Source organism: Rattus norvegicus, chromosome 2 (assembly GCF_036323735.1).
Source record: "Rattus norvegicus strain BN/NHsdMcwi chromosome 2, GRCr8, whole genome shotgun sequence".
Classification (NCBI taxonomy): domain Eukaryota; kingdom Metazoa; phylum Chordata; class Mammalia; order Rodentia; family Muridae; genus Rattus; species Rattus norvegicus.
Window position 1 is genome coordinate 180440996 of NC_086020.1, and position 16065 is coordinate 180457060.

At 37.4% G+C, this 16065-nt stretch overlaps 1 protein-coding gene and 1 pseudogene across 1 annotated transcript; both read right to left on the reverse strand.

Annotated features, from left to right (window-relative positions):
- Nucleotides 1–10052: 10052 nt before the first annotated feature.
- Nucleotides 10053–10298, reverse strand: LOC102550890 (small proline-rich protein 2D-like). Its single transcript, XM_039103317.1, has one exon. It carries the CDS (start codon nucleotides 10296–10298, stop codon nucleotides 10053–10055), a length of 246 nt encoding a protein of 81 aa, XP_038959245.1.
- A 3463-nt stretch (nucleotides 10299–13761) lies between these two features.
- Nucleotides 13762–13992, reverse strand: LOC134485744 (small proline-rich protein 2D-like; annotated as a pseudogene).
- Between the last annotated feature and the right edge of the window lie 2073 nt (nucleotides 13993–16065).

The window sequence follows — 16065 nt, forward strand, 5'->3', positions numbered from 1 at the left end:
AAAAAACCCATGATAGATAAAACCATCGTCAACTATAAAAGGACTTCTGTGCAATCACTCTCCCTGAACTCAAGCAGTATTACAGAGCAATAGTGATAAAAACTGCATGGTGTTGGTACACAGACAGACAGATAGACCAGTGGAATAGAATTGAAGACCCAGAAATGAAACCACACACCTATGGTCACTTGATTTTTGACAAAGGAGCCAGAACCATCCAATGGAAAAAAGATAGCATTTTCAGCAAATGGTGCTGGTTCAACTGGAGGTCAGCATGTAGAAGAATGCAGATCAATCCATGCTTATCACCCTGTACAAAGCTTAAGTCCAAGTGGATCAAGGACCTCCACATCAAACCAGACACACTCAAACTAATAGAAGAAAAACTAGGGAAGCATCTGGAACACATGGGCACTGGAGAAAATTTCCTGAACAAAACACCAATGGCTTATGCTCTAAGATCTACAATCGACAAATGGGATCTCATAAAACTGCAAAGCTTCTGTAAGGCAAAGGACACTGTTGTTAAGACAAAATGGCAACCAACAGATTTGGAAAAGATCTTTACCAATCCTACAACTGATAGAGGGCTTATCCAAAATATACAAAGACCTCAAGAAGTTAGACTGCAGGGAGACATATATCCCTATTAAAAATTCGGTTCAGAGCCAAACAAAGAATTCAATGCTCAGGAATACCAAATGTCTGAAAACACCTAAAGAAAAGTTCAACATCTTTAGTCATGAGGGAAATGCAAATCAAAACAACCCTGAGATTGTTTCACCTCACACCAGTGAGAATGGCTAAGATCAAAAACTCAGGTGACAGCAAATGATGGTGAGGATGTGGAGAATGAGGAACACTGCTCCATTTTTGGTGGGATTGCAGACTCATAAAACCATTCTGGAAATCAGTCTGGAGGTTCCTCAAAAATTGGACATTTAACTACCTGTGGACCCAGCTATACCTCTCTTGGGCATATACACCAAACATGCCCCAGGAAATAACAAAGACACAAGCTCTACTATGTTCATAGCAGACTTATTCATAGTAGCTAGAAGCTGGAAAGAACCCAGATGCCCTTTAACAGAGGAACTGATACAGAGAGTGTGGTAAATCTACACAATGGAATATTACTAAGCTATCAAATACCATGACTTTATAAAATTCGCAGGAAAAGGATGGAACTGGAAAATATCATCCCGAGTGAGGTAACCCAATCACAGAAAAACACACATGGTATGTACTCACTGATAAGTAGATATTAGCCCAACTGCTTGAATTACCCTAGATGCACAAAACACATGAAATTCAAGAAGGATGACTAAAATTTGAATGCTTCACTCCTTGTTTACAAGGGGAACAGGAATACCTTAGGGAGAGAATAGGGAAGCAAAGTTTAGTACAGAGGTCTAAGGAACACCCATTCAGAGCCTGTCCCACATATATGTACAGCCACCAAACTGGATAAGATGGATGGAGCAAAGAAGTGCAGGCCCACAGGAACCAGATGAAGATCTCTCCTGAGAAACACAGCCAGAATACAGCAAATATGTAATCGAATGCCATCATTAAACTCTGAAGTAGAACGGGACCCCTGTTGAAGGAATCTTAGAAAGGACTGAAAGAGCTTGAAGGGGCTTGAGATGCCATATGAACAATGCCAACCAACCAGAGCTTCCAGGGACTAAGCCACTACCCAAAGACTATACATGGACTGACCCTGGCTCCAATGGCATAGTTAGCAATGAATAGACAAGTAAGGGCACCAGTGGAAGGGGAAGCCCCTGGTCCTGCCAAGACTGAATCCCCAGTGAACATGACTGGTGTGGGGAGGGCAGTAATGGGAGAAGGATGGGGAAGGGAACACCCATAGAGAAGGAAGCTGGAGGGTTTAGGGTGTTGTTGACCTGGAAACCCGGAAGGGGAATAACAATCGAAATTTACATAAGAAATACTCAAGTTAAGAAAGATGAAAAAAAAGTAATAGTAATATTTTGATTAAACAAGAATGGTTTCAAATATTTTAATCAAATATTTTATAAGGAATCCATTATTTAAAATAAAAAATAGACAATATTAAACAAAAATAAAGTACAGAAAACGCATACTGATAACCTAGAAGTAAGTTTGCACACTTTCTGAAGACGTTTTTGACCAACCCATGCCTCGAGAAACATGATCCAAACTTCTAAAACAGCTTTCTCCAGAGAGGCTTCTCTGTACTTTATCTAAGTCTATACTTTGATAAAGAAGTGGACATGCAGCTTTTCAATTCCCTACAATATTTTTGTCTCAAGGAGGAACATGGGAGAGTGGATGGCTTCTTCTTACTTCAGTATTCTGAATGTTTTTCTATGTTGGTAAAACTCCTGGCATCCACTACATGCTATTTCAGACAGATACGCTGGAAGGTTTCTAAGGCATCATTAGAGAAAGAAAGAGAACTATCGGGTTTTAGTTTTCCCTGTAAATCTTTCACTCAAAATTATCTTTTGGAAATTCACCTTGAAGAAACTGACTATTCTTTGAGGGAATAAACCAACAAAACTTCTAATAATTGTGGAGACCCATACCTTTACTCAAGGAACTTGTAATTGGATAGAAAATTGTAATGGATTCAGGGGAAATGTGGATTAAACTTCACTTATTAAAAGATAGTAGACATTAATTTTACTGTCTAGTGTACATAAAGGATTCAGGACTTGGTATAACCTTAACTAACCAGTGTGTTCAGTTCTTAAAAAGAAATGCTGCAAATCTGCAGTAATTTCCTATTCTAAATTAACAGGGAAATCACAACTGTATCTGCATATGTAAATGAGGAAATTATTTAATTGTGTTTTACATTTATTTTTTATCTATTTATTTATGTGTGTATACTGTAGCCATCTTCAAACACACCAGAAGAGGGCATCAGATGCAATTATAAATGATTGTGAGCCACCAAGTGGTTGCTGTGAATTGAATTCAGAATCTCTGAACAGTGCTCACTGCTCTTTACCTCTGAGCCATGTCTCCAGCCTCCAGATTAACATTTAAAGTATCTGTAAAAATGCGACTCCATGAGAGGATGCTTCTTTAATTTTATGGTGTGTAAAAGGAAGTTGATAGCAAAAGAGAAGAAAAGACAATTTGAACCTTTTAGACACATTGTTAACTTTATGCAATATCCATCTGTTAAACTGTGTTGTCTGTACCCTAACAATTGGAGCTGTGGAGTATGTGGAATATGCTGTAGCTGAGCTGCCTTGTCTGTGGCTTTGTTAGAGAAGATTCACCTAAACTCACAGAGAATTGATGTACCAGAGTGGGGGATACCCAGGAGTGAAGTCTACCACCTCTTAGGAAAAGTGAGGGAGGATGGGGAAGAGACTATGGGAGGTGTTGACCAGGAACAGGGGCAGTGAATGGTATATAAAATTTATATGTAAAATAATAGTGATAATAATAAGTAGAAGAACTATAATAGAAACATGAAAATATTTTTGCTTCATACATAAAACTTCTCTTGAGAAACAAGGATAATATGCAATTGCATCTATCTTTATCTGTAATATTATGGATAAAATAAATATAAGAAGGAAATAAAGGGAAGATGAAACATAACATATTTTGGAGTATGATTTCCTATGCAAATTACTGCAAGCCACATCCTTAATAGACCAACTATATTATAGCGATTGTGCTACTGATAGTGGTAGTACAAGTGATGTTGTTGCTGGAGTCAATGAGCATGTAACTAGTGATGAGCCTGAATATGGTGATCTTAGCAGGGGTGAGAGTAGTGAGGATGGTAATGATAGTAAATGTAGGCAGTAGTGGACAGTGTAAGAGCTTGAATTGTTTGTGATAATGGTGGAATTGGTGATGAAGATGGTGATCTTGCAGATGGAAATGGGGTGGTGGTAAGATTAGTGGAAACAATGTGGATCAGCACCTTCTAAAATTATTAGTTACATACAATTAATTAGGTGCCATAGACTATGGGAATCAAAAGGCCTGACATAGTTCAATTGTTACTAAAGAAAAGTAATAGTATGATTAAGAGTTTTCACAAGTAACAGTAACGTATTTCAATATTTCTAGTTATTAAATGTTCAATATTTCTAGTTATTAAAGAAACAAAAATGAACATTATAACAGAACCATTTTAGCTGTGTAAGGATGAGTACCATTGACATAATAAAAGGGCCTGGCACAGCAGTGCAGTAATAGGAACACAAATATTCAAATGGTAACAGAGCAAGTTAACCAAACAAATATAGAAATCACTGTGGGTTCTTCCAAAGAAATAACACTAAAGCAAAACTATCATATGATTCAACACCACCACTTGCATTCATTATATTTAAAAAAAAATCAAATAGGACATACAATAGAAATGCCTGCATAACCATCTATGTTTTAGCACTACTCCTAATATTGAAATTAATCAACATAGCTGCTTACCAGAGAATGAATGAATTAAGAAAATATGACACACAGATATACTGGATATAGTGACTGATAATGAATAATGATAAATTTTGAGAAGTGTGATTGAAACTGTACATAATTATATTAAGAAAGAGTACAGGTCTTTTAAAATCTAAAGTTGGAATAGCTGTTTCAATTATTAACGTACAAAAATATAACTATGATAGTTGATGTAAATGTGTTACTATTTGGTCCATGAAAGGAGTCAAGGGAGAGCAAAATACATGGTGGTATCAGTGGAATATAGGAGTGTGTCCTAATGACACCTTCATATCTTAAGATGAAATAGTCTTCCTGAATTTGCATGTGCTAAAGGAGACATTGTGGTTAAGCAGAGTAAATCAATGTGTCTCGTAAGGAAACCGACACAAAATAATCTTTGTTATGACAAAACGTCATTCAAAGCCTGGTTACAGCCAAATGACTTGGGATAAAACTAAAGAACTATAGGACATAGGAAGCACAAGGAGTAAGACCAACTTAAGAAAAAAAAACTTGCCATGTTCTCCAATGTATTCCAGCACCTGAATATAAAAAGTCTGCAATCATGCCATCAATGACAAATTTTTAGAAGTAGCTGGTCAGCCTAGTAGGAGCAGAGCTGACTGAAAGTGGTCAGGTCCCAAAATTTTGAAACCAAAATACAAGTCCTTGTATAACTTGTAATAGTGTACATATTAGAAAAAGGGGTTAGGGGAGAGCTGGCCTCCTAGAAGTGCAGACAATCCTGATAGCTCAGGGAAAACTGACACTTCTGCTCACATTCCTGGCCCAAGAAGAACCTGCCTAGTGCCTCTGAATAAGAGAACATAGGGGCAAACAGGCTCAGGACCCTTCACATTTCTGCCTGAGCCCAGACCTGAAAGCCATTTGCCTGGAGTGTTGACACACTTGAGAGCAGAGGTAAGGACAATTATTCTGCTCAGAGTGACCTGCCTGGAGGTTTTGGGACACAAACCCAGGAGCAGCTCTCTGTTCCCAGAGCCTGTTGAAAGAAAACAGGTCTAAAGGAGGACTGACACACAGGCCTACAGGAGGGTCAAACAGCTGTCAGAGACAGCAAGACAAGGTAACAGCAGAAACAACCTGATGGCAAGGGGCAAGCACGGTTACCTAAGCAACAAAAATCAGGACTACTTTCATCATCAGACCTCAGTTCTCCCATTAAAGAAAAATATTTTATATCCAAACACTCCAGAAAAGCAAGATTTGGATTTAAAAACCACATCTGATGATGATGGTAGAAGACTTTAAGGAAAACATAAATAATTCCCTTAAAAAACTACAGGACAACACAGGTAAACAAATAGAAGCACTTCAAGAGTAAACACAAAAATCCCTTAAAAAATTACAGGAAAACAAAACCAAATAGTGAAGGAATTGAACAAATTCATACAGGATTTAAAAATGGAAATAGAAACAATGAAGAAGCAAAAAGAAAGGCAAACCTGGAGAAAGAAAACCTAGGAAGGAGATCAGGAATGCATAGACACAAGTATCACAAACAGAATACAAGAAATAGAAGAGAGAATTTCAGGGGCCGAAGATAACATAAAAAACATTGAAACAACCATCAGAGATAATGTAAATTGCAAAAAGCTCCTAACAAAAAATATCCAGGAAATCCACGACACAATGAGAAGATCAAACCTAAGGATAATAGGTATAGAAGTGAGCTAAGACTCCCAACTATAGGGCCAGTAAATATCTCCAACAAAATTATAGCAGAAAACTTCTTTAACCTAAATAGATGCCTTAAATATGCAAGAAGCCTACAGAACACTGAATAGATTGGACCAGAAATGAAATTCCTCCTATCACATAATAGTCAAAACACCAAATGCACAAAACAAAGAAAGGATATTAAAAGCAGTAAGGGGAAAAGGTCAAGTAACATATAAAGGCAGACCTATAAGAATTACACCAGACTCCTCACCAGAGACTATGAAAGCCAGAAGATCCTGGAACCATATCATAGAGACCCTAAGAGAACACAAATGCCAGCCCAAGTTACTGTATCCAGCAAAACTCTCAATTAACATAGATGGAGAAACCAAGATTTTCCATGACAAAACCAAATGTACACAATATCTTTCTACAAATCCAGCCCTACAAAGAATAATAGATGGAAATCTCCAACATAAGAAGAAAAACTACACCCTATAAAAAGCAAGAAGTAATCTCCTTGCAATGAAACCAAAAGAAGGTAGCCACACAAACATAATTCTACCTCTAACAACAAAAATAACAGGAAACAACAATCACTCTTCTTTATATCTCTCAACATCACTCGACTCAAGTCACTAATAAAAATACACAAACTAAAAGATTGGATATGTATAGAGGACCCAGCATTTTGCTGCATAAGGGAAAAACAACTCAGTAACAAAGACAGAAACTACCACAGAGTAAGAGGCTGGAAAACAACTTTCCAGGCAAACGTTCTGAAGAAATAATCTAGGGCAGCTATTCTAATATCAAATAAAAGTGACTTTAAACCAAAAGTCATTAAAAAGGATAAGGAAGGACACTTCGTATTCGTCAAAGAAAAATCCACCAAAATGAACTCTCAATCCTAAATATGTATGCTCCAAATGCAAGAGCTCCTATATTCATAAAAGAAACCTTACTAAAGCTCAAAGCACACATTGCACCTCACATAATAATAGTAGGAGATTTCAACACCCCACTCTCATCAATGGACAGATCATGGACACAGAAACTAAAAAGACATATAGAGAAAGTAACAGAAATCATGAACCAAATGTATTTAATAGATATTTATAGAACACTCATCCTAAAACAAAAGAATATACCTTCTTCTCAGCACCTCATGATACCTTCTCCAAAACCAAACCATATAGTCGGTGACAGAACAGGCCTCAAAAGATGCTGGAAGAGAGAAATAATCTCATGCATACTATTACATCACCATTGACAAAGACTGGTCATCAATAGCAACAATAATTACAGAAAGTCCACAAATAAATGGAAGTTGAACAACACTTTACTCAAGTACAATTTTGATCAAGGAAGAAACAAAGAAAGAAATTAACGACTTTTTAGAATTTAATGACAATGAAGGCACAACATACGCAAACTTACAGGACACAATGAAAGCAGTGCTAAATGGAAAACCCATAGCTTTGAGTACCTGCAAAAGGAAACGGGAGAGAGCATACACTAGCAGCTTGACAGCACACCTAAAATCTCTAAAAGAAAAAGAAACAAATACACCCAAGATGAGTAGAAGGCAGAAAATAATCAAAATCAGGGCTAAAACAAACCAAGTAGAAACGAAAAGGACTATACAAAGAAACAACCAAACCAGGAGCTGCTTCTTTGAGAATATAAGCAAGATAGATAAATCCTTAGCCTGAATAACCAGAGGGCAAAGAGAGTGTATCCAAAGTAACAAAATCAGAAGTGAAAAAGGGGACATAACAACAGAATCAGAGGGAATTCAAAAAATCGTAAGATACTACTGCAAAAGCCTGTGTTCAATAAAACAGGAAAATGTGGATGGTATGGACAATTTTCTAGACAGATATCAGGTATCAAAGTTAAATCAGGATCAGATAAACCATCTAAATGATCTCATACATCCTAATGAAAATAGAAGCAGTTATTAAAAGTCTTCCAACCAAAAAAGGCCAGAACCAGATAAGTTTATTACAGAATCCTATTAGAACTTCATAGAAGACCTCATACCAAAACTGTCCAAACTATTCCACAATATAGAAACAAAAGGAACAGTGGCCAATTTTTTCTATGAATCCACAATTATGCACATACCTAAACCACACAAAGATCCAACAAAGAATGAGAACTTCAGGCCAATTTCCCTTATGAATATTGACACGAAAATACTCAAAAGAAGTCTCCTGCACAGAATCCAAGAACACATCAAAACAATCATCCATCATAATCAAGCAAGCATTATCCCAGTTATGCAGGGATGGTTCAATATATGGAAATCCATCAACACAATCCAATATGTAAACAAATTCAAAGAAAAAAAATACATGATCATTTCATTAGATGCAGAGAACGCATTTGACATCCTTAGTTATCAGGGAAGTGAAAATCAAAACTACCCTGAGATTCCACTTCACACCAGTGAGAAAGGCTAACATCAAAAACTCAGGTGACAACAGTAGCTGGCAATGATGTGGAGAAAGATTATCACTCCTCCATTGTTGGTGGAATTGCAAACTGGTACAAACACTCTGGAAATCTGTCTGGAGGTTCCTCAAAAAATTGAACATTGCACTACCTGAGGTCCCAGCTATACCATTCCTGTGCATATACTCAAATGATGCTCCAAGATACAACACAGATACATGCTCCACTATGTTCATAGCAGCATTTTTTATAATAGCCAGAAGCTGGAAGAACCCAAATGTCCTTGGAATGGATACAGAAAATGAGGTACATTTACTCAATGGAGCACTACTCAGATATTAAAAACAATAACTTCATGAAAATCATAAGCAAATGTATGAAACTAGAAAATATCATCCTGAGTAAAACCTAATTACAAAATAACACACATGGTATGCACTCACTGATAAGTGAATATTAGCCCTAAAACTCGAATTACCCATGATACAATCCAGAGACCACATGAAACTCTAGCAAAGGGTGACCAAAGGGCAGATGCTTCAGTCCTTCTTAAAATGGAAAACAAAAATATTCATAGAAGATGATATGGAGACAAAGTTTAGAATAGAGACTGAAGGAATGGCCATTTAGAGCCTGCTTTACATGGAGATACAATATATATATATATATATATATATATATATATATGAGAACAGGATCCCTGTTGGAGGAATTAGAGTAGGAATTGAACGAGCTGAAGGGGCTTGCAACACCATAAGAATAACAATACCAAACAACAAGAGCTCCAAAGGACTAAACCACTACCCAAAGCCTACACATGGACAGACCCATAGCTCCAGTTGCATATGTAACAGATTAGAGCCTTCTTGGGTACCAATGGGAGGAGAAGCTCTTGGACCTGACAAGGCTGGGAATTGCAGGGGATTGATAGGAGGGTGTGAATGGAATGGGGGGAGAGGGTGAACACCCTTATAGAAGTAGGGGAGGGGATGGGATAGGGGAGTCATGACTGAGAAACCTGGAAGGGGATAAGATTAGAAGTGAAAATAAAAACTGTCTAATAAAAAAAAAGAAAAAAGAAAAAAGGACCCAATAATACCATTCAACAGATTGTGCTTTATTCAGGAATCACAGTGGCAGCACTACAACTAAGGTGACTGACATCTTGAGAAACATATTCTGAGTGCACAGGGTAGATAAGAGCAACGATTCTCACTGAGCATCTGGAACACTGAATCACTTAGGATAGATCATTTTCAGCAGGTTCCTGATACCAAAAGCTGGAAATCTTCTGTGTAAGGGGTCATCACAGGCACATGGAGAGGGAAAAGATTAGAAGATTCCTGTGCATTCATGAAAGACTATGGAGGGAAGAGGAAGGTGTTCCTTTGCAAGTATATGAGACAGATTCTCTTCTCTCCCCCTTGTCCTGATGAGTCCTGAAGTCCTCACTTGCTCTTTGGTGGACACTTCAGCTGGCAGGTTGGAGGAGCTTGCACAGGAGGGCATTTCTGTTGGTATGAGGGAGGAGGACAAGGTTCTGGACACTTTGGAGGAGGACAAGGCTCTGGGCACTTTGGAGGAGGACAAGGCTCTGGGCACTTTGGAGGAGGACATGGCTCAGGGCACTTTGGAGGTGGGCACACAGGAGGAGGCTGGCAAGGCTGCTTGCACTGCTGCTGTTGGTAAGACATAGTGCTGGAGTCTCAGGATCTGAAAGAGATTACATGAGAGTGTTCAGAGGTGATCAGTTCAGAGAAGAGAACGGTGCTATGAAATATCAACTGAACTTGTCTCTCTGAACATCAGCATCATTTCCCAACTCCTATTTTAGGAATTGCTGGCTTTTCTCTTTCCTGTCAGCACTTGTTTGCAGCAGCCTTGCGAAATGATCCTGTATTTCAGTCCTTCTCTCAAGAGAAAGTATTTTGTCAAAGGAACAAGTAATGCTGTTTACACAAGAGAACACCTTTAAGACAGGCTATCACAAGTACTGGTGCCCTGAAAAATAACAGCACCAGTTCCTGTCCTCTTCATTACATGTATTACCCCAGCAGGGTATCTGGGATTGGAGAGCAAAGGACTGCTGAGGAAAGTCTCAGGTTGTAATACCTACTTAGGTATATAGCCTTTCAAAGAAGACCAAATGATGCATATGAAAGGGAAATATCCTGTGTTCTATATGTTATTATATGTAAAGGAAATCCATGTATTACTCTTCACTGTTGTATCCACTGTGAATTTTCTTACTTCTAGGTAGGTCCTATTCATCCCATAACCAAAACTGAACTCAAGACACTTACTCGGTCAAAATTGACTACAGCACATAGAAAGAGCAAAATGACAATCCAACTCAAGAAAAGATACTCACCAGGTTCTCCAAAGTAGTCTAGGATGTGACTGTCAGGAGTCTGCAGTCATCCAGTCAAGGACCAATTTATAGAATTGGCTGGTTATCCCAGTGGGAACAGAGGTGACTGAGTGTAGGCAGGTCCGAAAATTTCCAAACCAAAATGCAAATCCATGCATGACTGGCTTGAATGGGACTCTACAAAATGGGAAACATCCTGTTCCTGGACATTGTCATTGTTGAGAGCTGTGACTCAGTGAGTACTTCCCTGTTTTAAGTTTCAGTAAGGTCTAAGTGGTTACCTATGTGCTCTTTTGTGATTGTAACCAATGTTTTTTTTTTCCTCTGTTACAACTCTCATATGTCCTTCAGGATGTATTTTATTTGTTCTATTTATCTTATTAATATTCTCTGTTGCCTTTGCTCACTTATTGTTCTATTTTTTAAATATAATTTTCCAATAGACTGAAAGAAAGTATTAAAATTTTAATTATGGTTTTAGCTTCATGTATGACAACCCTGTGCTTAGAGTCAATTCATTCCTCCTTCCTTCTAACTTGGCTGCCTTGTCTCTGGCTTCATTGGAGAAGATTCCCTTAGCCTCACAGCGAATTGATGTATGAGGGTGGCAATACCCTAAAGGGGAACCCACCTGCTCTTAGGAAAAAGTGAGGGAGGATGTGGAAGAGAATATGGGAAAAGTTGAATAGGACCAGGGGCTGAGAATAGGATATAAAATTAATATGTAAATAATAATGATAATAAGTAGGAGAGCAAAATTAAAAATATGAAAATGTTTCACTTCATACATAAAACCCCTCCTGATAAACAAACATGATAACCTGATTACATCCATCTATTATCTTCAATATTATTGATGAAATACACATAAGAAAATAAAGGGAAGATGAAATATAACATGTGTTGGAACACAATACCTATGCTAATTATGTGCAAACCACATCTTTAATGGACCAATTGTACTGTTGTCATTGTGCTATTGAGGTGGTAGTATAAGTGATATTTTCCTTCCTGGAGTCAATAGGCATGTAAATAGTGATGGACATGGATATGATGCGCTTTATAGGGATGAGAAGAGTGAGGATGGCAATGATAGGGAAGGTAGGTAACACTGGATAGTGTGATAGCCTGTACATTTATGATAATAATCGTGCAATTGGTAATGAAGATGGTCATCTCGCAGATGGAAATGAGGTGGTAGTAAGGGTGGTGCACACAATGTTTACAGCAGTTTCTAAAATTTTCACTTACATACAACTAATTAGATTCTGTAGTCTGTGCAAATGAAAAGGCATGAAATAGTTCAATTTTTACTAAAGATAAGTTTGGGGTATAATTAACAGTTTCCACAAATAACAGTAACAAGAAAATGTTCAATATTTCCAGTTATTAAAGAAAGAAAACCCAAAATTGCACCAGAACAATTTTACCTGTGTAAGAATGAGTATCATTGACACAATAACAGGAACTGGCAGAACAGTGGAATAAAAGGAACACAAGTTGAAATTATAGAGGAGTACATTAATCAAACAAATATGGAAATAATTTTGGGGTCTTCCAAAGAAATAACACTGAAGAAAAACTCTCATATGATTGTGCAGCATCACTTGCATTCATTATATTGAAAAAAATTCTATACTACATACAATTCAAATTCATAGAAAACCATCTATGTTCCAGCACTACTCCTAATATTCAAAATCAACAACCCACCTGCTTAGAACAGAATGGACAAATTAAGAAAATATAACACACATATATAAAGGAGTAATAGTCAATGATAATGAATAATGATGTCATACAATTCTGAGAATGGTCATGGAAACGGCCTATAATTTTATTAAAACAGTACAGACCTTTTAAAATCGAAAGTTGGCAGAGTTATTTCAATTAAAAGTACAAAAACAAAATAGTTGAGGTAAAATGCCTATGGAAGGAGTGAAGAGAAACAAAAGACTTGTTGGTATTAGGTGAATACATGAGTGTGTCCTAAATAGAACTTTCATGTCTGAAGATTAGATAGTCCTTGTGAATTAGCATGTCACAAAGGAGACACCACAGTTATGCACAGTCAAGTAATGTGTCTGTTGAGAAAACCAACACAAAATAATCTTGATTATGGCAAAAATGTCAGTCAAAAACAGATTACAGCCATTCTGAATGACTTGGTAGTCAATGAATAAAACTAAAGAACTATAGGATATAGGAAGCACAAAAAGTAAGACCAATTCAAGAAAAAGAAAATGGATGAAGTTCTTCAATGTATTCCATGACCTGAGTACCAAAAGTCTGCAATCATGGGTTCAAGGACCAATTTATAGGACCAGGTGGCAAGCCCATTTGGAGCAGAGCTGAATGAAAGTGGTCAGGTCCCAAAATTTTGAAGCCAAATTGCAAATCCCTACAAAAATCGTAATAGAGTACATATTAGAAGAAAAGACCACATGGATATCATTCATCAGATTATACTTTATTCAGGAAATGTAATCACAATTACAGCACTACAACTAAGGTTTTGACAGCTTGAGAAACATCTTCTGAGTGCACAGGATAGATAACAGCCACACTTTCCACTGGGACACCAAATCACTGAGGACACATTATTCTCAGCAGACTCTTGATAGCAAAAGCAGTAAAACCACTATGTAAGGAGTCAGCACAGGTACATGGAGAGGGAAAAAGTGTAGAAGATTCCTCTACATTCATGACAGCCTTTTAAGGAAGAGGAAAGTATCCTTTGCAAGTACATGAGACAGATCCTGTTCTATTTCCCTTGTCCTCATGTCTCACTTGCTACTGGGTGGACACTTCTGCTGGCATGGGGGAGGAGGTTGCACAGGAGGGCATTACTGCTGGCATGAGGGATGGGGACATGGCTCAGCAAAAGGTTCAGTGCATTTTGGATGAAGACAAGGTTTTTGGCATTTCGGAGGAGGACAAAGCTCTGGGCACATCAGGGTTGGGTACACAGGAGGAGGCTGGCAAGGCTGCTTGCACTGCTGCTGTTGGTATGACATACTGCTGGAGTCTCAGGATCTGAAAGAGATTACATGAGGGTGTTCAGGAATGATTACTTCAGAGAAGACAGGTTGAGATATGGACCATCAAGTCCATTTGTCTCTCTGAACATCGTTATTTCCCAACTCCTATTTTAGAGTTTGTTGCAGTTTTCTGTTCCTGTGAGGACTCTGTCCCAACAGACTAGGGAAATCCTTCTGCATTTCAGTTCTTTTCTCAAGAGAAAGTATTTTGATCCAAGGAAAAAAGTAATGTTTTTGATATAAGGAAACACCTTCAAGACAAGCTGTCACAAGTATTGGTGCCCTGAGAAATAATATTACCAGTTCCTGTCCTCTTCATTACGTGTGTCATCCCAGCAGGTTGTTTTGGGCTCGAGAATAAAGCACAGCTAAGGGAAGACTCAGGTTCTAAAAGATACTTAGGTGTATAGCCTTTCAAAAAACTTTAAAAAATGTGTATGAAAAAATAAACTGTGTTCTACAAGTTATTAAATGTATAGGAAAAGTCACTTATCACTCTTGATTATTTTATCCTCTTCTGTTTCTGACTACTAAGTTTTGATCACCTCATAATCAAAACTGAACTCAAGACACTTTAATCCTCCAAAGACTGTAAACAGGAAGAACAAGACAGACCAAATAAATAAAAGACCCTCACCAGGTACTCAGTCTCTTTACTTGAGTACCAGGAGTCTGCAGTCACGCTGTCAAGGATCAATTTATAGAAATAGCTGGCCAGCCCAATGGGAGCCGAGGTGACTGAGAGTGGGCAGTTCCAAAAATTTCCCAACCAAAATGCAAATCCATGCATGACAGGCTTGACTGGGACTCTACAAAATTGGAAATCCATTTTTGTTCCTGAACATCATCACTGTGACTCACTGGACATTTCCCTCTTTACAGTTTCTGACCTTACTAGCCACCTAAGTTCTATTTTGTGATTGTAGCCAATACTTTATTTCTTTGTTACAACAATTTTAGTCCTAAATTACATGTTTTATATGTTCACTTCAGCTTATTAACATTCTTTAATGCCTTAGCTCATTAAATTCCTGTTTTCTAAGGATAATTTCCCTGTAGACTGAAAGAAAGATGGTAATAAAGATTTTAACCATGGTTTCTTCTTATCTATGACAACTCTATGCCTAGAGTTAGTCATGTCGCCCTCCTGAGAATCCTGATTTTTCTGAATGTTGGAAAATATGATATGCCCTTCATAACAGACACTTAAGTTCTTTGTTCTTGCCATTCTTCAGGACAGCATGTCAAAAGACACTGTGGGCATATGTATTTGAACTCCCCTCTAAATATGTACACAAAACTGTTTATCATGACAGTACTAGAACTAAAATTCCATGTTCTTTCTTAGGTGTTCAGGGCACTTTGGAGGAGGACAAAGATTGGGACACTTCAGAGGTGGCCACACAGGAGGAGACTGGCAAGGCTGCCTGCACTGCTGCTGTTGGTAAGACATAACAAATACATGGCCCAAGAGGCAGGTAAGAGCTGAGGCAGACAAAGACTCAAAGAGAGAAACAGAGGCACATACACAGAAAGACATCAGTCTTACAGTTTAACATCCCTCCCATGTAGTTACAAGTATCCCTCTCTTATTTTCTATGGCTTTACCAAAATTACTGTCTTTTTAAAACTGACAAAATGAATTAACATGTTATTTTTCTGTAATTTTAATTCATTTATTGAATACTGTTAGAAAAAGCCATTTCTTATTATACAAATTATTGAAACGATATTAGATAACCATACGTGGTTTTGAAGACATTGTTGAAATGTATGAATTTTTATATAATATCATCAAAAATTTCAAGTACTAATTGAATTTATTATAGCATCCTGCATATTTTATTGTATAGTTATTGCGAAAAGAATAGGAAATGTACACAATAATTTTCTAAATATTTCTTTTCATGTCTATTTTCTGTCCTAAATACAGTCCATGCCGAAGTGAAAAATGACCTACATAAAAATAACAAACATTTGTATATATATATATATTATATGTACATATGTAAATTGATGAAAATATATCATATATATAAATATGATGAA